Source organism: Melanotaenia boesemani, chromosome 7, assembly GCF_017639745.1.
Source record: "Melanotaenia boesemani isolate fMelBoe1 chromosome 7, fMelBoe1.pri, whole genome shotgun sequence".
Classification (NCBI taxonomy): Eukaryota; Metazoa; Chordata; class Actinopteri; order Atheriniformes; family Melanotaeniidae; genus Melanotaenia; species Melanotaenia boesemani.
Genome location: NC_055688.1, coordinates 24857063 through 24880455, shown reverse-complemented (window position 1 = coordinate 24880455; position 23393 = coordinate 24857063). Strand labels below are relative to the sequence as shown.

The window sequence follows — 23393 nt, the reverse complement described above, 5'->3', positions numbered from 1 at the left end:
GTGTCAATTAAAGAATAAGGACGCTTCAGTGCATTTCCATGAGCTTATTCTTAATACTTTTTCCCAGCATTTACCCTCAAAAGCAGAAGCATTTTATCCCTATTTTAATTTTCCCACTGAAGATACCTTTTCAATTATTTTTCCTAGAACACTTGACAAACTGGGTAAGTGTATTTAAAGATGAGTACATGAACACATAGACATACACACAACTGTTTAATTTGCTGAAAGCAGATCCGTTACTCTTGCTGTCAGCAGCCTGACAGTTTCATCCCTAATTCCTGCCAAAGGGACTGCTTACAATTTGCCCCCCCTGTCGCACAACTAGAAATATGATGTGTGTGGTCAGTGAAAATGAATCCAAATGTCTTATGGAGTGGGTGGCTGTGTAGGTGAGTGTGCATTAGATGGACATGAAGCCACGTGAGACTGTCTCTTTATGTGCGCATGAATGAAGGCTAGTTTTAGCTCCCTCTTTGCAATTATCCTGTCACCGCGCAAGAAACATCAGGCTGGCAGGACACCACAATCAAGGCATTTACCCCCTTGTGTGAAGGTGTGCGTGTGTGTGTTGGAGCACTTGTCTTTCTGGTGGCTGCCAGATGTGTGTCTGCTCATTTTCTAAGTCACCCTCTGTTCCTCTCTTTTCCTAATTTGTCATCCTATGTCAGCCTGACAATGGTCAATCAGAATTTCGTTATAATGCCAGTATGTGCGTGTGTGTTTGGGGAAATGTTGGCTTTCCCAGTGCATGATTTATCTTTTGTGTCTACATCATTGTAATACCTTCTGTTATCATTTCTATGTAAAAGACATTGTATGTGGTGCATTGATTATTTTTAGTTAAGTGAATGTGTGTGCATTCCACCTTTTTCTCCAGCTCAATGGCTTTGGCCTCACTGGCTTCCACTTTGGTCTGGTTTACCATATTATCTGTGGAAAACACAGAGGAATAGAAAAGAAAAAAGAGAAGGGTAGATAAGATAAGGGTTTTGACAACACACTTGCACATGCCTGGCCATGAAGCCACCGTACCCTTCAGTCTGGCACAGGCTGTGTGTGCAGTGCAAGCATCCCATCTGTCTTGCTATTTATCCCTTATCACACCGCTCACAGTCAAGATCTATGAGGTGATTGTGAAGGCATCTCATTACAATAGGATGCTTTGTGTCGGTTCTACATATCATTACTTTTAAAGCCTCCCGAACACATGCCTTTGTTTATGTGCATATGTAAGAGAGGTGAAGCCACAGCAATTTCCCTATGGGCAAGATAAATCTCATGTCTGGGTGTAACGCAATATCAGATCTTCTGTTAACAGGGGACAAGGGTGAGGAGGACACAGAGTGACCAACAGGATGCTTTTACCAAATAATTGCATGGTCAACAGGTGGTTCAGTGCTGAGGGGCTTACCGAGCATGTGCAGTAAAAGAGCTAATTAATGTGAAGATGAATACCACAATGTCACAGGATCAAAGACGGCTTATTATGATGCCCAGGAGGGGGGACTGGGCAGATAGCAAAGATAGAAGGCTGTGAAAGGCTAAAATATGACAGAATTGTATAAACTGATAAGTGAAAAGCAAACCATACAGATTGTAATAATAATAAAAAAAGTGAATTTGTAGTTGCAATGACAATGTAGCTGGAAAAAAAGAAGCGGAAGGTTTTTAAGAGTCTGCATATACAGATAAGCAGAATAAAGATGTAAACAAACATTTTGCTCGATGAAAAAGATTCACAATAACATGCAATTTCAGCGTGTGTGTATTTGTGTATGAGTTTACATGGTTATTGGATGTGTAATGAATTTGGAGGTGAGGGGGTGAGTCTGTCATGGTGGCTAGGCTAAATAGGACAAACTTTGAATAGAGAGCACTAAGAGAGACAGAATGTGTGGAAAAAACTGTGCTGAATCTAAGAGTTCAAAGAAAAATACTAAATAATGCATGCGGGGCAAAATTGGACTGCTTTCCACCAATAATAACTCTGGCAGCCTTTAAGGAGGCCAGCCAGCCCGCGAGTGTGTCAGGACGCATTTAGAAGCAGTGCAATTAGAGCCTCCCGCAGTGAGCAACAGAGAACTGCCATAAAGAGCATCAAACTCAAGAGACGCGGCTTGCACCTGCATTCTGCTGCCGTTTAGTTTATTATAATCAGTAATCATTTACAACTGCTGCTCCAGTCAACAAGTCCACATTCACATAAGTGTGTAACACTTTTCACCAAAATTATTGTTATTGAAGAAAGTTTAAATTTCATGTTTGTATTTAAAGGAGTGAGAAACAGATCACATGGATCAGTGGCAATTACAGCCAGGCTTTAATCTTCCCTCCAAAACACCTATTTGATGCAAGATTGAGGTCTGTGTCCAACAAACTGACAATCTGTCCTTCCTGTCCATTCACATGGTGACTGAATTGATGTGCAACCAAGAGAAACTGGTTAGCACTTTTTTTTCCTATGTTACTTTTTCCATTTGATAAACTATTTGTAGCCTTTTTTCAAAGTTAAACCAAGTGGAACACTATAAAAATTTATCCTTAAGAAGTTGCGGCTGACTGACCCCCCCCCCCCCCCCCCTCTCCCTCCCTCCAAAAAAGAACACACACTTGAATGTAAATGCATGACCTCTATCTTGAGAAACTTTTCAGGTTCTCTTTCAGTGTGGCTATCTGCAACACTTGCTACCCAGGGTGTTCAGACATGATCCAAAGTATCTTTGACAGACTAAAAAGCAGCCCTTATACTTTCCTAACTCCCACAGAAAAGTGTTTTATTCTTGTAGTTGGTAAAGATTGTGAGCCTAATGTCTGTGTCACAAGCACCTTGGACCTGCTTTCAGACAAATGACTCTAAGACTGCTGGATATGGAAAAAAAATATTCTCCTGGTAAAATTTATTTCACACAAGTGACCTATGATGTTAAAACCTGCACAGAATTCAGCCCAAACTAATGGCTCCTCTTTGGCTCCACCTTGTGGTGGTGTCAAGACTCAACCTCAGAAACAAAACATGACAAAGGTATGACTGAATCCCAAAGGCAGGGATGCTACCATTTCCAACTTTGACATTACATATCAAGCATGGCAAAAACCATTCGGTCAAACAGGATTGAAGAACGTTTAACATGTTTAACACATTTAGACTGTGCATTTGTCTGCAATGGTGGTTTATGTGTAAGTATAGGAGTAAGTCATGAGCATGAAATTAGCATGTGCAAGAAAAAAAAGTGTTTATTGATGTGTACCACTCACCTATCAAGCCTTCAATGTTAATACTGAGCCTACGGCACTTGAAGTCAGGGTCTGAACCATTCCGGTGAAGAACAATCTGAGCAACACACTCATCAATCACCTTGTAGTACTGAGGCCTACAGGAAGGAAGAAGACATGCACTTACAGATAGATTTAGAGAAAAAGATGTGAGAGAAATCAAAATTAAAATCAGGCCCTTTTAAAAGCATGTTTTAATTGTGGACATAACATCTGTGATTAATGTAAATGTGGCTTATGACGCCAGTTTTGAATCAAATCTGGCACAAAGTGTGAGCAGAGGATCAGACTGACCAAGGGCAACTATGTTCGTCTGCTCAGATAAATGTGTGAACACGCGTGCTTTGCCACTTCGTCTTTGAAACTGAGATTGGCTGTCTCTGTGAGCAAAGCAGTTTGAGTTTCTTGTCACAAAGATTGATTGTGTGCAACTGCTTCTGCGAGAGCGAGCTGGTTTGTGTCCAGTGCAAAATGTCTGATCAGGCCAGCTTCACAAAGACACTCAATTTTAGAGGCGTCTTATTCCCTGACCCCATTACATGCTGCCAGAGTCAAAAACTCAATACTTTATTTATTCTGTCTCCTTCCTCCCTGGTCTCTCTTAGTCACTCTGCCTTTGTCTAATAGTTATTTCACTCCTTCACTAAACTTCAGGTTTTTTTTTTTTTTCATCCTCTTGTTTTTTTTTTTTTTTATAAAGCTGAAATTCATTCATGGAGCAAGAGAGACATCTAGTGTCCTAGAAAATTAAGTTAAAATAAAAACTGATGAATTTGGCTTAGTCTTTAATCAAGTAAACTTCATTATCTCTATCACACTCAATTTAGACATAAGTATGAATGGAAAAGGGTCTCTGGTAAGCCTGAAGTTATATATATATATTTTTTTTTTAAAAAGTGTACAATAAGAACCTATCAGTCAAACCAATTAAAACCTGCACACATGTATGTATTTTGTCTACAACATAACCACTGATCGCCAGGTATGATATAAAGACATCCCAGACCTCCTGGGCTACTTGACATTGAAGCCAACCATGCAAGAAAAAGCAGCACAGTGGCAGGTACTTTAGTAATTTACCTCAACTCCCTATTTCCTCAGTTTTATTGTCTCACTCCCCCTCCTCTCTTCTCTTTTCATCTTTGTATTAACAAAGCTGTACTTTCTGCCACTCTACAGCACTCTCTCCTACTTTTACTTCCTGTCTCTCTGTGGAGTCCATTAGTGACCACCTCTATTGTGCTCTCCCGGATCACCTGGATGGAAGAAGCAGAATATGAGGAAAGGAGGAATGGAAGAGATGGAGGGGTGCTTAAAAACATCAGCTGGGATCAGGTGTTATGGCAAACCTACATTCTCCAACTTCACAATTTATTTCCTAGACGGTGTTAAAAATAAGCCACAATTTCCTGTCTTATGAGGCATTGGAGAAAACACTACAACAGTACAACTAACCCAGCTCAGATCGGTGCATCTCTGTATGCTTTTGTGTTTTGCTCATCAAAAATGTACATTAAATTAGAACATGGACATGTCCACAATGCTGTGACTCTGTTGTCTTTTATTCTAATTCTTGTGCCTTCTTTTCTTTAACTGAAACTCCAAGGTCTTTGGAGGACACAGAGGCAGACATTAGCATATTTCTTCTGATAAGGGTCGATGGCGCTCAATTCCATTAAAATGAAATTGGACTTCTCTGCAGTTATTAATTTCACAGCTTTGCAATTGTGCTCTAAACAAACAGCAAACGGGAGAAATGCAAAAAAGAATTAAAGAATAGGAAGAAACATCTATTTAACAGGTTCTTGGCTATATGGGAATTTTATCACATCATTGCTGCTGCAGCTTCACCATTTTTTAGGAAATTGCTATTTTGCTATCTGTGCGACGTGAGACTTTGAGCTGATATAATGACCAAACAGAGGCATTCATCTTTCTTTTCATTCAGACCCAGTGATTCTGAAAATTTAATGACTGGCCTCATTTCATTAAATTACCCATGAGTGGGGGTGGACTCTTATATTTGTAATATGATCTGCTTTTTAGAGGGATCCTGCAGACCACATCATTAAATACACTGGACGTCTCAAAGGTATTTAGTAAATATGAGGAAGAATGTCAAATGAACATTAGAGAAAAGTGGACCAACACCTCAAGGAAATCAAAGAAGGACAGAGGGAAAAAATGTCGGCTGTTGTGAATGTTGAATCCTTAAAAAGAAAACGGTTCTATCTCTTCAGCTTTAGTAGATGCATCTGGAAAGTACTGTAATTAAATACATGAGGAGTGTGTCTGCATGCGTGTGCACTACCTGGCCAAATAATCACTACGTATCAGAAGCAGGTGCTGCATCAGGGACAGGAAATGACTTTCAGCTTTGGAGTCCTTTACTGTGTTGACTAGGATTTCAAACACTTCCCTCACATCACTGAAACAAATCCAGTTAAGGCTGAAATCAACTGAATCAACAGAATAATTTAACTGAGAAATCAGGCAATACACACACACACACACAACACATCAGAGGCTGAATATGATGGTGTTAAAAGCAACAAACACTTGACACAAGTGTTTGCATGTTTCCATTATTCATACAAGTAGAGGAATATGAGGATGTCTGTGTGAGCAGGGTTTTGGTAAAACACAGGAGACACCTGGTGCTGAAATTTATAACTGCACATTAAATAAGGAATTAAAAACTACATTGTTACACTATCAAAACAAGGAGGCCTAACCCCATTCATCATAAATGCCTCATTAAAGAAGAATCTGATCACTCCTCACACAGATTAGTGCATGGTCAGCCTCCTCTTTATCCTATCCATAAATGGTTGTTTGTTCCAGGTTTATCTGCCCTAATTTGTGGTTATTACCAACAGGAACACATCAATATTAATACAAATAAAAAATCTGCCTACTTAAACATCCTGGTGGGATGTTTTATTGCCTCTTCATTATCACATCTAAGTACTTTATATCCACATTCTCTGTACAGGCTCATGTTCTTTAAGAGACACTGTTCTATAGAGAGTTAGGCTGCTGGCAAGTAGCTAGTTTTAGTCTAAATTTCTTCCTAATGTTTCTGATGCAGTAAATTTTTATTGCATCATAATATTTTTTCTTTTGCAAATCATACTTGCAAAGTAATGTGGGCATGAAAACTCAGAAAATGAGAGGTTTTGCCATGATCCAGTATGCAGACTGTACCATGCTAATCCTTTTCATTTTTAAGAAAAAAAAAACATAGGACTGATAGTTTCAATGAAAAAAAAACTATTTTTGTTCATTGGGAGGATATTCCATTTCTAAACGGATGTCATCAAGACGTGCTTTTAGGTCTTCAGAGTCATCTTCAGCCTGTTCATCAAACACTGAGAGCTGCACCTTCAGCTCTTCATTTTCTATTGTCCGCAGCTCCTGCAGGAAAACAGGGTGGGATGCAAGCAGAGAGTCAGAGAGACACATTTAGAGGTTGGACAGTTTAAAGTTTTATACAGAGCAGGTGTATGCAAGTCCATCAAGAAGACAGAGGCATTGTTACAAAGATGAAAAGAGTAAGGCTGTGAAGATGAGCGCAGTCGTTGTTTACCTTCAGCAGATCTCTAAGTCCCAACCTTAGAAGTTCAGAGCGAATATGGATTCTGAAGTCCAGTTCTTCGCCCCGACTTATTAAGGCATTGATAAGCTGCATGCAGCCAGCCTGTCAAAAACACAGCACAAGGTCAACTTTATATTTCAGGTAAAAAAAAAAAAAAAAATATATATATATATATATATATATATATATATATATATATATATATATATATATATATATAATCATTTTAGCATGTCTTTTTCACACCAAGTTGTTTAATTTATCTCAAACAGAACTGCATTATTTATTTAATGTAAACTGAATCGCTATTTATGTTCTGGTGTAGGTCTGCACATGTACCTTAAGAGCAATGTTATGATTCTCCATGCCAGCAATAAGAGGCTGAAATCTCTCAATTTCCCTTTTTTCAGCCTCCTCTGTAATGGCCTCTAAGACACGCTCATGGCTGCAAGAAAATGACACTGATGTGCATCATATAAAGGTTTTCAAAAGACAATGAAATCAAATATCATGGCGCCATTGCTGAGTTACTGCCAGTTACTAATGTGACTGTCAGGCTGCCAACAGAGCAGCTGATACCTGTAAACTGTTGAAACATTGAATATTAGACTTAAGCTCAAGACCGAAACTGTGGTGAATGTTGTTCAAATGCAGTTTTTGTGTGTTCAACATACTGAAAAGTTAAAGTGTCACTGATTCTTACGCATTTCCAAAGCTTTCCAAAATGGAGATGGCAGAGAGCAGCCTGACAGTGTCCACCATCATGAGAGGTACCCCGGGGTTGATGGCTCTGACCAGCAGGGGAATTCCCTCATCAGACTCCAGCATGGATTTTAGACCATACTAACAGGGAAGAGAGGAATCAGAGCAAAATTACAATATGTAAAACTTTCTTTCAGCAGTCATAAAAAGAGCAGCGGTTCAAAATGACAGTGATAAAGATCAGAAAAAGACCTTTTTTCTCAGTCCAGGTATGACTCCTCTGACAGCAGCAATAATGTGTTTTGATAAAAATTATTTTAACATCTCAACCAAAATTGACATAAGTCCCTAAAATACAGTTCAGATAAAGAAGTATAAAATAAAGTTTCTGAACACCATTGCATTTTGTTAGAATGGATCAGACTCAAATGCACCAAACAATCAAAGATGATCTGTGAGAGTCACTGAAATAAAAAGACCAAAGTTGGTCACAATGAGCTAATGATGCCCTCTAGTGGAAAACTGCCACAACTACCATGAAACAGAGAAAGACTGTAGTTTAAACAGCTTATGTGTGAAAGAAAAGAACAAGTACTTTCATGTGCACAAAGAACCAGTCAAATGTGTTACCTTGTTGTTCATGAAGGCTTTCAGACAGCGAATTATCTCATGTTGACACTTTACTCCCATCGCTCTAGTTATTGATAAGAGAGAGAAATGGACACAAAAAAGCATTAGAAACACATTTACCTTAAACAGAATCCTTCACTTTCTTTTCTGCTGTTTATGTAACTTACACGAATTCCTCTTTCTCCTCCTGTAGACGTTTAAGTAGATTCAGGAGCAGTGCCAGGCCCTCACCTCCAAAGTTCTGCACCCAACTGGGAATGATGACATGATTAATACATTTAATTTATTGTATATATATATGTTCATACATTCACACTGTATTGCTCACATTTTTTTTAAAAAAAACTAGCAGTTAGTCTAACTTTAACAATTATGTGTTATAGGATATTTTCCTTACATTCCTGAAAAGAAAGACTTGAATCATCTTTGAGACTATATCTATGGATCAAAGTGGTTTGGATAATCCACAAAGGAAATCTTGTTCAATTAACCAATCAGCATTAATTGATCAACTTCAAATCCCTCCACAATCATCCAGCAGGATTCAGATCTTGATTTGACAAAAGCCAAACCATAACTCTGCTTCTTTTTTCTTCAAGCTATTCCTTCATGGATTTATTCAAGTCCTGAGGAACATTATAATATTCAAAGTTCCTCTTCAACTTTCAGACAGACTGTCATACATACTCTGATGAAAGTCAAATATCATTTTAAGTGCAGATATATTCACTTTGAGGCAGCCAGAGAATCTTAAAGCACCAATACTTGTTCAATTTCCTGGGGAGGTTTCTAAAAACTTTGCCAGCAGCAGATTAAATTCCTTATGACAGGATGATTTATCCAGAAACATTCCTTCAAGACAAATGAAGTATTGACAGAGCTCTATATGTTTCGGAATGACAACATAACAGCAGAAAAAACATTTAATTAAGACAAGTTCCATGTTTCACCTCCAAAGAGAGTTCGAATGGTTGGCACAGAATCTGAAACCTTTCATTTAAATTTTTTGGGTTTCATTGTTTAAAAAATTTAGGGGAAATGAAAGAAGGTTTGGATCTAAGATTTATAGACTAATGACAAAATTTTCGCTGAAAAGGAAAAATGAAAAGAAAGCAGCATAAAATAAACAGAAGGAGCTCATTATCCAAAGCATAATACCTCATCATTTGAACAGGATGTTGGTTCTGTTGTATAATTTACTGATTGTACTGCTGCTGGAGTGAAGATGTCGAATGCATGGATGTATATGAGCTCAGATTAAGCTAGATGCATCAAAGTGCACTGGCCAATATCTCATTCATTCATTCAGCAGGGCAGCCATCATAGACATGCTACAAAAGCAACCAGAGGACCTCTCCAGTGGTCATTAGGCAGATGCACCAACCACCTGATTTCAGCCCGACTGAGCTGTCATCCAGTTGGTAGAAGATCACATCAAAGACAGAAAGCTCTCAGCAAATTGAAAGCAGCGGAACTAAATGCCTGAGAGAGCATCATTGTAGAAAGTGTCTGGTAAAGTCTGTGGGTCAAACATCAACATCAAAGGATTCTCCAAAAAACCTGAAAAACAATTGCTTTGTTTGACTTCACGCCCACCTTTCCAACTAATTCTGAACATAAGACACAATTTTTTATAAACATAACTTCAACAGAATTCATTGGATACGCAAGACTGCAGCAGGATTTACCATATATCAAATTGAATGCACCCAGACAGCACTTAAAGAACAAAAGATTGTCCAGATACGTGTAGTTTGAACAGTGTGTGTGTGTTTGTGTATTACCTGACAGGGTTGTTATTGAGTGAAACTCGTAGGGATTCCAGACAGCCCAGCAGCTGTGAGTCTCGGGAGGCTGTCTTTAACTCCTGGATGTACATCATGGCTGACTTGGAGCTCTCCTTCTGGTCTTGGCCCTGATGAGCAAACAAACGGACACAGCAGGCACACAAACAGCAAATCACTTTGAGTTCAGCATTTAAATTTCACTTGTTGCTCCGTGTAACTGGAATAAATTCCACAAGAAAGCAAAACAGTGAGGCTAAAGGCAAGAATTCTTATTTATTTGGAATTCTGGCTTTAAGTATTAAAAGATATTGTCTCATAATGACATTGTTTACAGTTTAATGAACTGCATAGGCAACTATCTGTGCCTGATCCCTTTGATCAACTGGCTTCTCAAAATTAGTCCCTTGTTGCTACTAAAATATTTATGAACAAAGAGAATTGTTTTGTTCTGGCTCAATATTTAAACTCTGAAAACAATATGAAATGTATTTATAATCTAGCCTCGACTCTCATCAGTACAGACTGTTCTCCAGCACAAAGAGTTAAGAGCACACGCCCTAACAGTAACACAGATGATAGTGCTGTATGATATGAGTTCTTCCACAGCTGATAACTCATAGTAAGATATTTTGTTTATGTCTGTGTGTTACATGTTTTCTAAAAATGTCAAATATGTAGAAAGTGTAATTTAATATGCACAGATTTGCAGGTAGATTAAAGAAACAAAATAAGGTCTAAATGTGAATTCTGGACATTTCTCTCCACTTCTCTGAACAATTACATGATAAAGATAAAAGAACAAAATCTCAGTACTAACAGCTTTTGAGGTGTGGAGGTACTGGGAGACCATCTCTCTTTTGATCGCAATGTCTTTCGCTCTCAGAGGTTGCTGCTTTTCCTCATTCAGGTTCATATCCACCTAGAGAGAGAGAGAGAGAGAGAGACAGAGAAAGAAAGAAAAAAAATCTTAAATAATCTCTATTTTATCCATTAAGTAACAGTGTATTGTTTATGTAAGAGATTAAACAGCAGAGTGACACATCTGGAAATGTTTTTCCTTCCAACTGCAGTCGGAGCAGAGATGATCACTTCTGCACCGCACCCAGACTAAGAATGAAAAGCAAATTCGCAAAGCTGGAGCTGGTTGATCCATCCTGGCTTATTAGACTTAGACTGTAGACAAAAGCATTTAAAAAGTTAGAAACGCTTTACTGTAACAGGTTGTAGACAAATAAAAATGGAGCTGGGCAAGTTGATGCACTATCACTTTAATGCAATGATTAATTAAAGCAGACGGTCATTTTATCATGCATTCCTGCAGTATTTGTTTTTTTTTTTGTTTTGTTTTTTCCCCAAATGCATTCCTCACTGACTGACTACACAGACAGACCCCAGGTCACAAGAGGGGGATTGGTGGCTCAGGATAGACGTCCTTTTGTTTCTCAGCCATTGAGATCATCTGAAGATGTGCTGCTGCAGCATCACCTGAACAGGTGTCTGTCCACAGCCCCACATGAGGAAACAAACACACACTCAAGAAAATTTGATCCTGACATACAGTGATCATTTCATGTTCAAATCTTTTTATTTTAAGATTTTAGGTTTTAAAAAAGTTGTTAAATAACTTTTAAACTAATTAAACACACCATTGCTTTGTTACTGATCAGAGATCATTTTATCTCCTTCTACTTAAGTCATAATAGAAATTTTAGGAGATTTTTAGAGATTTTTAGATTAACTGAATATTTACATAAGTTCAAGGTCATAATCTTTATTTTTCTCTTGAAAGATCGCTTCCTCCCTCACACTAAAGATCTCAGATTGTAATCCTGCCTTTTGTTCCAGCCTGGAAACACACCCAGATGGCTGAAATTCTCCATCAGATATTGATTCCTCCGAGTTCAGAGGTCAGCCAGCGTCACACAGCTTTGAAATTTATTAACTTTAACCAATAAATCCTGATATTTTCATCCATGTTCGTCATAAATATTTGATTTTATTATATAAATATTTAAGTTTAAACTTACAGGAAGTATTTTGACTGCTTTTTTATAAAGAGAATACTGCTGTTAAAAAGCAGGTTATGTTTTTACAAATAAGGGTTTTTAAGCTAAAAATCTACTGCACTTTTTTCACATTAAGGTATTATTAAAATAAAAGAATCTGAATCATTGAATTTTGTGTGCAACGTGATTCATCCTGATTAAAATTTTGATCGCTGCTCTGCACTAATTAAAAACCAAACCAGACTTTAGAAACTAAACAAAACAACACTACTATGTGTGTGTTCTAGTTTTTATAAGCTTTAATTAAGATTAAATTTAAGGTTTCACAAATATTGTGTTTTGTTTGTTGTGCAAATAATTCTTTCTACCACATACACCAGTGCACCTTTGTTAAAAAATGTATTTCAAGCTCTCAACTTTACTTTGTCACAACATACATGTTTTTTCAATTATTTTAAAATGAACACGCAACAAACAAGCAGACATTGATATGTAGTCAAAATTCAACAGATGTATTAAGGTCTCAAAGTATTAGGCTTTACATGAAAGGGTCTTTTAGCAACTAAAGATGTGCCAAATGTACAAACAAAATTACACATTTTAAGCAGTTTTATAAAAGCAGAATCTGTTCCACACTTCTACTGTGTTTCTTACCAGCATCTGCTCGAAGAGTTCCAGGACATATTCATCAGGGTGATCATTCAGCATGGCACCCTGAGCACTGATCTCATAGCTGGCAGCCGAAGAATGTCGCTGACCTGGAATCTGGGGCTTCTCCTTGTCCTTTTTCATTCTCATGCTCGTGAAGCGCTCCAGCTGGATCAGTAAACATGATGCAGGTTACAGGAAAGAGGCAAGACAGTAAATATTAGATGTTATCCATACTTTGTCTTTATACCAATGTTATGCTTCCACTGTCATGTTAAAACACCCATACCCTGTAGGTTCATTCTGTTAATTTGCAGATATTATATTAGCCCCTTTCAGACATGCACCCCTTTCCATTTAACATCTTAAATGTTAATTTGCTGTTTAGTAAAAAAAAAAAATTATGGCTAGCATGCAAGGTAGTATGTTTCACCAACATTTTAGCAAATAAAACTGAAACAGTCCAATCAATGCTGGTAAATCCCAAAAAACACTGAATAAAAATACTGAGTATAACATAAATGGTGGCGAGCTCCTTGTATTCATAATAATCTTTAAAGCTACAAAGAAAATAGGTTTGTGCTGCTTGAGAGAGGACAGAAAGAATACTCTCTCAAATCAAACTTACAATGGTTTCTTTTCCACTGAACTACAAGTTGCAGAATACAGCACATCTTGTGATAATTCATAGAAAATAAGTTGTCCTTCACTTGTTTCAGACACATGAAGATCGCATATCTATGTGCAAAGTATTGTGTGTCATCACTGTACGTCCAGAAGATGTGCACATCAAGCTTTAGTACAACACAGGACAAAACAAAAATACTCAATAACATGTGTGTTATGGTGGGTTAGGCAGGCAGAGACATGACAATACATGGTAGTGAGTTAGTTTTATCTAAACCCACAATGACAGATTGTTGAGTTAGGCACACAGGTGATGGGGACACTACGATAAACCTACCTCATCAGGAATCAGCCGTTTGAGTTTCTGGAACGCATGAGTGGGGGGGGTGGGGGTGCAGAGAAAGAGTAGAGGAAAAAAAATCAACCAGATGACAGGAAAAATTAAGTGGCAAGGAGGAGAGGGAGAGAGAGAGAAAAAAAGGATCCATTATAAAAAGAATTATTCATGACAGGTAAATTAAGGTAAATTATATACAAGGTTCATGACTAATTCACAGCAGGACAGAGAAAGAAATAGCAAATAAATTACCATGAATACTCAATCTAATTCTTCATTAAGGATTAATATGTCTATAACAGGGTAAAGACACTAAGTTGAGCTAAGGAGAAAAGACTTTAATTGACTAATACAGAGAAGAATAACAATCATAACTTGAAAGGACAAAAATACAACAGTTAACCACTAGATGTCAGGCTGCACCAAATAATGTTTCTGTTGGACGTTCAACACAAACCAGTGGTTCACTGGGAGGAAAAGATGCTCTAAATAAAAGGTCCATGCAAACCACATTCTCTGTTATCATTAGTATCACAACATAAAATGATCACATCAAGAAACTAGAATTAAAAACAAATGTTTTGAAGAATTGTACATATCCCAAAAAAGCAAAGTTGGGAACAACTAATGCTTTACAGAAAGTAAATTTATTAAAAATTCAAAGCTGTGTACCACAAGTCTGGACAAGACCTCCAACCCCTTGATCCAGCAACATGTAGCAGATACAAACAGGGTATCAAATTAAAGTTATAAAGCATATCCCAATCACGATTAAGATCAACATAGAAAACAATACTGTAAGTGTTTTTTTGTTTTTTTTTTGAGAGGAGGGGATGTTTATATAACAGTGAAATTAGTGGGAGTCAATGTTTTGCCCTCAAAAGTTATATTTGCATGAATGTGAATGAATATGTGTGCAAAAGACTGCTTGTTGTTATCAAAGCAAGCTGCATCAAATGAATACAACTAATACAATACACACAAGCACTGCTGAACAGAAAAGTTTGCAGGCTTTAGTCAAAACTTTGTTGCAATGATTTCTTTTTTTTTTTTTTTTTGGTCTGAGCCAAAATCCAGTACAGCTTCCCCCCCCAAACCTGTAATGCAAACAAATAGTAACAAAATGTAGCTTCTCTGACAAAGAACCTGGGAAAGTGGAAAGGACAGCTTTTTTTATTTTATTCATTTTATTTTATTTTAAAGGCATTTTCAATGTAAACACTGCACATCATGTGCAGCTTAAAAAATAAAAGCTTACAATATACAGTGGTCCCTCGCTATAAAGCGGTTCACCTTTTGTGGCATCGCTGCTTCGCAGATTTTTTTAGTGCAATTTTGCATGATTTTTTTTCACAGCGTGTTTGTTCTATAATACTGGACTTATTTTTCTTCGAAGGTTTGAACTTTGAAGGTGTTTAAACAAGAGAGAAAAGTGTGAAAATGTTCATGTCTGTCTGAGAGTGTGTAGTGGGCGGTTTTACAGCCTTAAAACATCTAATAATTGTTAAAAATAAAGCTGACTACTTCGCGGATTTCGCCTATTGCGGGTTATTTTTAGAACGTAACTCACGCGATTAACAAGGGGCCGCTGTAATGATGGTTTTCCTGTATAATGGAAAGTCATTTTCTACAAATGGTCAAGTTAAAGGGACAACTGTCTTAAGTGGAAGGAAAAAGAGGGACTGACAATAGAACACTAATATTATGGGAAGATAAGTCAAAGGCAGATGTTTACAATTTCACATCTGCTATAAAAAAAACAAATCCACTACAGATCACACAGATGCAGGATATGCCACAAAAACACACACATAAACCAATGTTGTGCTTCTCTTTTGCCCACAGAACGGAAATACCCAGCTGACAGTAGGTAAGGTGGATTCTGGGTAGTTGCATGGGAAGCTAAGAACAAGTCAGAAAGAAAGATTTAAAGACAGATGTGGAAGGAGACCCAAAACACCCTTGTAACTTTAACTGTAAAGTTCCACTTTATAAACCACAAGTACAGTTAAGACACGCAGACCAACGTACTACCGGTATTCACGTCAGGTTTGTCATTCAGTAGGGAAACTGGCTTATAATGACCCTGTGCAAAACAACAATAAAAAGTTTCATTTTCATCAATGTCTCTCCATTTAACATAATATTAAACATATTTAAAATATAAAGCACTTCCAATAACCTACAATATGACAGCAGCTACATCTGAAACATCCATTCAGGAAAGTAACATATAAAAATAGAAGAGGATACTTCATTATATTTACTCAGTATAATTATATCAAAGGATTAATCTAATCTGTGTAAAATAATTTTACATGCCAATTAGCATAGAGCCAGATCTAACTTTTTTTTTTTTTTTTTCAATCTTTTCAATCTCCTCTGAGGTCTACTTGACAGAAAAAATAAATCACCTGGAAGGAGCCTCTAACGTTCAAATCTGCATTTTGATTTTTCCCTTTTGTCTTTTTGTGTTTCCTATTCCAACAATAAGTAGCAGCTTCAAAAACGTTTGGCTGGAGGTGGAAAAACTCCCCCAGTGGGATTATTTCAACAAAGAATGCTGAAATATCAGAATCATAGTTTTAATAAATTAATAATATTATCAAAATAATACATATTTTGAATAAATAAATGTTGCTTGAATCAAGTTTCACAGCAACTTTTGTTTTCCACAACACACAATTTGTTTATTATGAGAACGCTTTCAATAAATATCTCATAGGGTAACACTTGATTTTTTTTTTTTAACTGTGGGGGAGGGCTTTTGCAATATAATCTCTCTCAAACCAATGCTACAAATATTTACTGTTAACTGACCTTCCCTTGGGTAAACGTCAGATGTCCAAGGGTCAGTAAATGAAGCATGTAATGTAACTGCAAAATTCAGATATCATCTCATCAACCGGCAGCCGTCATGATTCACGGATTCACGGAACAACTTGAGAGGAAGGAAACAACCGAGCTGCTCAAACCAGAGAGCCTACTCTTTTCTCTCTGCCATTTTTTTTAATGCAGAGAGAAAAGAGTGCTGTTTTAACACTGAAATTTCCCAGTCTGGGGTTCAAAAAATATGTCTGATCCTGATTCTGAAGAGAGTTGGCCACAGCTTTCCCTGCTGCTCCTCAGCTTTACCTCTACTTTTTTCTCCCCCCCACTACTCTTTTTATAAGACCTATTAAATGAGCAACTGACAGAGGTGCCAAGAACGTACAAAAATGTCTGCATCACATTTGGCATTTAAAGACAAGGACACCGCCACGTGCACAACCCCGCCCTGCCACGGACAAGGTTTTCTGTTAAATATGAAAAAAAAAAAATGGTCATTGCACATGAAGACACAGAACCCCCTGCAGTAATCCCCGCTCTGTCGCGGACAAAGCTTCATCCTCCTTGTTGACAAAAGAAGGATGAATTGACCAGACAAAAACAAACTTTTTCTTGTTCTTGCAGCCTGAAGATTCTCTCACTTCTTGTGGAGTATGTGGCAATCACTCCACCCTATCACCTCTTTGCCACCACTCTCGAGCAAGCCGAACCGGACAGGAAGTTGAGACTAGTTTGTAAAATTAAGATATTTGCAGAGTCACATTTCCTTAGTACAGTTTTACAATCTTATTATGGTCCGTAAATGTACGCAAATACAGACATTATACAGACTTTATGTTTATATGGCACCTTTCATACAATATAATTTACATTTGTAACATCTGAAAAAAATTCTGAAGGCATGGCAGCTTTTATTTTGGCATGGCGGTGCACCACGATAATTTAAATGTAGTGGAAACCCTGCAAACGTTACTGTGGCCCTTTTTAAACACTGCATTGATACAGATTATCAATGCAAGAGGAGAAAAGTCACTACTGTCACTACTACTAACAATTCAGTTTTGTTCCACCATGTCCTACCATACCTACGGTGCTTTGCATACTCACACTGATTCGCCTGTCTGACTTTCTTCTCAGACAAGTTTAAACAATTTCATAGTATCAATAGGACGTCTACAGAGTCGTAACTGCTTTTCACGTGCAGACTTGGAAACCGTGAACCAACTAAGGAGCTGCAGATAAGGACATTTCTTTAGCTTCATCAACTTCCAGGCAGGCAACTGGTGAAAGAAATCACAGTAGTGTTGGCATTTCTTATTTGAAAACCAAAGTAGGCCTCATCACCAAGTCAAGCAGCTGAAACAGCTGCAGCAGGAAAGTAAGTCTCTTTAAATTCGAGTGGCTACATGGCAATATAAACAATCATAATTAAATGAAAATAATGAGTAATGTTGAAAATGGAAACTTTAGAATTTATTGGGAATGAATTTCCACCTTTCTGATAACACGAAATTTAAGGGAAAAAACTAAACCTGGACAGTCATAAGGACGGGGATATTAAACAATGATATCTGGTGAGATTATGAATCGATTTGCTGCTTTGTCATTTCATGTTCAGAGCAAGCCCATGTAGTGCAAAAATGAAAAGCCCTTAACAATAAACATTTACACAGAAACACATCATGGGATATCTAAGGTCACCAGCAAAATTATTCAACCCCATTGCATTAGGAATCCAGTGAAATGAAGGTTGAACAATTTTGCTGGCAACTGTATATTTCATGTCCTGAAAGGGAACATATTGTACAGCCCTAAAAGCAGCAGCATAAACAAGGAGGACAGGGAGAGAGCTGTTTGTATGTCTATCGGAGACCAGACCGGCCGAGGAGAAACAAACCTGATTATGTGTTTGGCTTTCGATAGCAATATAATGTGCCAGTCACACAGTGCTGCTGATTTATCTGTGTATGTGCACACCTCCACTCTGCATTAAGTTAAGGAGCAGAGAGGTAAGAAACATTATGTAAATCAGAGCAAAAATGGCAACTAAGCAATGTGAGAATGACAGAAAGCAGAGTAGCCACTTTCATTGACGTATGAGTGAAGTACACACAGTTCTGAAAAAGGACTTTTACAATTTAATGGTGGGCCTAAATAATATAGGGGAGGTGAAATTTTTCTGTTATTAGAAATGTGACAAGGACACCATATCTCTTATTTTAGGGAAAGGAGCCATGAAAAAAACATTTGGAAAATACATATGTTGTTTTTCTTTTCAAATGCTAGTGAAAGAAACCTGAAATCTCAAGCAAAGAGCAAACCAGTCTTTGCAGAAAGCGTTTGAATCAAGATACAGTCAAAAGCAAACTACAAACCATGTCAATTACTGCCACTTACAAGAGAAGCCAAAAATATAAGCAAATCAGATGTGCTAGCTATAGTAACACTATGATACCACTAGTCGAACTCTTCAATTCAGGCTACGTTCACACAGCAGGTAACCCTTGATGCTCAATTTTTTGCTGAGATGTGATTCTTTTGTCCGGCTGTTTCCATTAGAATTTAAACACAACCATGAGACTCAGTGAGGGAAGTTTAAAGACATCACATGCATCACACGGTGTTTACCGAGGTAAATATAGATGCTGCACAAGTTAGCATGTATGTACCAACTTATTTGTGCAGCTTGTTAGCTAACAGTTTCTGTTTTTAAATACGCTTTATAAATAAAGTTGCTATGCCAATTTTGAAGTTATGAAAATAAAATAAAATAAAATAAAATATTAATAAAGGTTCAATGCAGCCAACAACCAAAATGTGTCAGACAATAGGCGGCTCTGGCCAGGAGAAATGGCTTGGGGTCAGATGTGGAAGAACGTGGTCGAAGTTCTAAGAGAAATATGATCACAAGACTGCTAGAATCTGATGCAGCTCTATGTTTTGCTCTAATGCGGTGGAAACACAAGTTGTCCTACATTAACGAATAGATGAAGGAGGTTTCTTCTTTGCTGTTTGTCACAATACATGTTTAGATTCAGAAAAAGTAGTGTTAATCAAGTAGTCAAATAATGGAAAAAATATACATCAAAATCTACTAATAATCTTTTTATAAAGCACATCCCGGTCATCTGAATCGTAACTGAATCGAAGCATGATGTAAGATTCCAACCCCTAATATGTAGTGATGTAACTTCCTGCTATTATCAAAACACCTTAGTTTTATGTGAGCTAATAAGCCAATAAAACTTAAATTATATTATGTGTTACTTCCCGCTGCGCCTAATGACATTGTGTTTTTATTTTGTGTTATGCTCATGTTATTACTGTTGCTTCCATCATTTAGAGGAACCGACAGTTTTTTTTTTTTTTTTTGCACATACTCAAGATAAATTAATAAAAAAAAAATCAGATACGCTGATCTATATGCACAAAGACAAAGTATTGGGGAGAAATATATGTTAATCTGATCCCTCAATCAGTTAACTGACATTATCTGATAAAGTATATCAGATTATGCCATCTAAATGATCACCTGAATAATCTGGTAACTCCAGAGATCAGATAGTCATCAGATTTCTGGTGTGCATGTACGTGGGCTCAATGTATTATCGTCTTAAATCTCACCCAAAGCTCAAAAAAAAAAAAAAAAAACACACAAAAAAAAAAAACAGGATTTGGATGTTTTAATATTCTTATGCATAAGGAAATTAAAATTTATCCATGAATACTGAACTCTCACCCAACAAGGCTTTTTTTTTTTTTTTTTGCTTAATTCATGCACAGCAAATTGGCCACTATCACATTATAGTTCCTGGATTACCTTGTGTGGTGTGTGTTGAAAAAAAACTAAAATAAATAAGCACTAACTCTCACACACATTTAATATTTGAAATATAATGTGGAGAATTAATTGTTCTTTTCTAGGCACAGTGATATGTCATTTTGTTCAAATGCAACCTCATTACTTTGGCAAAGGGGCAAATGAAAAGTCTGTCTCTATTCCTTCACACACAGAACATTTATGGCTGTTTCTGTAGCAAATTTAGCATCTAGATACTCAAATTAGCAAAGGTAAGACATGTTACATTTAGACTACAACCATTTAGGGAATCAAAGGGACAACCTAATGCACTATGCAAGTCAGTCAGTTTTCTGACATGAATTTTGGACAAAACCTGATGACAATCATTTCTGTTCTGTCTCAACACAAGCTGCCTACCCATACTTAGGTGTCCTAGTTGAAATCTCATTCTGTCTTCTCTTTTTCTTTTAGGTAAAATCGTCCATAATACTGCAAGTTTCGGCTATATTTAAATGATCGTGGCGCAGCGCCACGGCAAAATAAAAGCTGCCATGCCTTCATTTAGGGACCATAACAAGAGTATGAAATTGTACTCTGGAAAGGTGACAATGCTGTGCTAATAACTTCATTTTGAAAACGGACCTAGTCTCAACTTCCTGTCTATTTCTCCTGCTGCTTGCTCAAGTGCAGACAAAGAAAAAAAACATAAAATTATAATAAGTACAGGGGTGCATAAAGAAAAGAAAAAAAAACAAAACAAAACAAAAAACAAGAGAAAACAAGAGAAATCAAGTGCTCTCAGCCTGGTAAACTGTGCCATTTAATAAGGCTACATTACATGTTTGCCTTAAATAACATTCCTTAAATAAATAATGAATTTATAAAAGTTTTAAGTAGTTTTCTTTTCTGGGTTGCAAAGCCCTCCCACACAGACACTGGGGTGTGGGGTTGTGAAGAAGGACAATTGTGACTGGTCTTTTCTCTTGTCGACCACACCAAATTAAAATTGCTTACAAGGTTACCATGGCTACATGCTGAGCACACATGGGGAAGCAACACTTAGGCACACCCAAACAGTTTAAGGCTCACATCACATCAAAGCAGGAAGTTACCTAAATAAGAGTTTTAGGATAAATACCCATCTTCTGAATGAAAGTAATTTAATTTGGCCTTAGCTAAAGACTCATGGACTATGTGTTAACAAAATGAAGAAGTAAATAATAGATTACCAGCTTCGATCTTATAATTACTGAGCCTTGAGCCCTGCATGTTAAAACATGTCATGTCAGTTACAAGTCCCAGCCAACTTGTGACAAGCCGAAAACAACTGGGTATGAAAACCCTTAACACTGATGCAAAAATATAAAGCAACAAAAAAATTACATTTAACCTGTGAAGTCAATATGTCCACTGTTTTATACTGAATTTGACAAATTCATCAATAACTTGCCCATTTTTTATGTCTCTACATGTCCATGTAGCCACCGACTTAACAGTAACATAACTCACTTATAAACTGAGACACGCAGCTGTAACAATCTGCCAGGTGCTTATGTCTTGCATATGTATGAAACTGTAAATAAATTAATTGATAAACACTGTGCATCTTTCAATGGTTCTCTATTCACAACAGTTAAAAATACAAACTCATAATACTTTATTACAGATGATAAAAGCTGTGTTAATACTAATCAGCTTATAAAAATTTGTCACAGAACAGAAAGGGGACGAGATAAAAAAAAAAAGAAATGCAGGAAAAAAATGCTGAATAAAGTAAACAAAGGTGCTACAAATACAGAACACACAGCAATAAAACAAAAAACAAAAACATGCAAAGCTTAAAGGTGCATTCACACAAGGATAGCCCAGGGTACTTGGCTCGAATGGGATTGTTCTTAAAAATTTGTGCACCTTTGTTTGGTTTGGTTTGCTTTTACAGTGCACTTTACTCAAATAAACCAAAACTCCTGAACGTCACAGAGTTTCAACAACGGCTTGCTAGGGGCGATATTCTCTTAAACGACCACTGGCCAAGAAGAAAAAGAAAAAATACAGCTTATCAATTGGCCAGGATCGAAAACAGCTACTTAGCCAGAAATAAATAATGAAACAATAAATATATGCAGTCCTGGGGTTTCTGTTTTTACTTTAGTGTTCAAACCTAATGCAGTTCTCACAAGAATCTGTCCAGTATGAGCAGCAGGAGAGGCAGTGAGCATGCCAGCAAGACTGCTCCATAGAAAGAAAATTTCACAATGCAAATTTTAAATTAAAATAGTTTTTTTTTTTTTTTTTTTTTTTAATAATTTGCCAATTAACCGGATATCATTTTTTTCCTCCCAATACTGGAATCCAGGGTTCCTACATGTTTTTACAAGCTAAATTTAAGACTTTTTAAGACAATTTGGAACAGAATTTAATGCCCATCCCACCCCCACATTGTCACAAGTTAATGTCTCCTAGAATTTAAGAAAATGCATATATTTACATCAGCAGTGACTGATTATTATAATGACCTGGGTGTGTATGTAAAGTGCAATGCTTCACTTAAACTGCTTGAAAAATGTGCATAGCACCTTACAACACAAAGTATTTCAAGGTACTTTTTATCAATGCAAGTACAGCCAATAGAACTCAGGCAGCGGACATGTAGCAACTGACTGATAACGGACTTGACTGAGCTAATGTTGAAAACTCTGCAGCATTTAATTTATAGTCTCAGTCTACATAGGAGGTTTATACTGAGTTCTTTTATTAAAACAAAAGTCTTTTGTATGTCTGCTGCTCTCTGTATCACACTCTTGGGAGTTTGGCCGCGATGCGACCGCACACAGGTGAGCAGACCTCTGCCAGCACCACATACAGTCATCTACCACCTGAAAATCACACACAAATACAGATTTTTTTTTTTTTAACTCTACCAGGAAGTGAAACACTCACTCTCCATCGAGGAGCAACCGGAGTATTTCTGTCACTGTGGTGTTACATTGAGAAAGCTGTGCACATCACAGAAATGCGCAGATCTTAACAGGCTGAATTTGAAGTTATTGTTTTAATTTCTAAGTTGTATTACGGCTTAAAATGGATTCACTATTCTTTACTGGTTTTGTTGATGTCACCACATTTTCTGAGATCTGAACTTAAAGAATAT

The 23393-nt window shown here is 37.1% G+C and overlaps 1 protein-coding gene across 2 annotated transcripts in view; it reads right to left on the bottom strand.

Moving 5' to 3' along the window:
• LOC121642756 (protein diaphanous homolog 1-like) overlaps positions 1-23393 on the bottom strand; it is a 104663-nt gene that overhangs the window by 64577 nt on the left and 16693 nt on the right. Inside the window, exons 2-14 of one of the 2 annotated variants that reach the window (XM_041989649.1) lie at positions 13612-13638; positions 12654-12815; positions 10811-10912; positions 9991-10121; positions 8374-8457; positions 8207-8270; positions 7578-7717; positions 7214-7319; positions 6866-6976; positions 6575-6693; positions 5588-5704; positions 3259-3374; positions 869-933 (exon numbers count right to left, since the gene is read on the bottom strand). In XM_041989649.1, coding sequence (XP_041845583.1) covers positions 869-933; positions 3259-3374; positions 5588-5704; positions 6575-6693; positions 6866-6976; positions 7214-7319; positions 7578-7717; positions 8207-8270; positions 8374-8457; positions 9991-10121; positions 10811-10912; positions 12654-12815; positions 13612-13638 — 1344 coding nt within the window. The remainder of the gene's footprint in view (positions 1-868; positions 934-3258; positions 3375-5587; positions 5705-6574; positions 6694-6865; positions 6977-7213; positions 7320-7577; positions 7718-8206; positions 8271-8373; positions 8458-9990; positions 10122-10810; positions 10913-12653; positions 12816-13611; positions 13639-23393) is intronic. The other variant, XM_041989651.1, reaches the window with a different exon arrangement.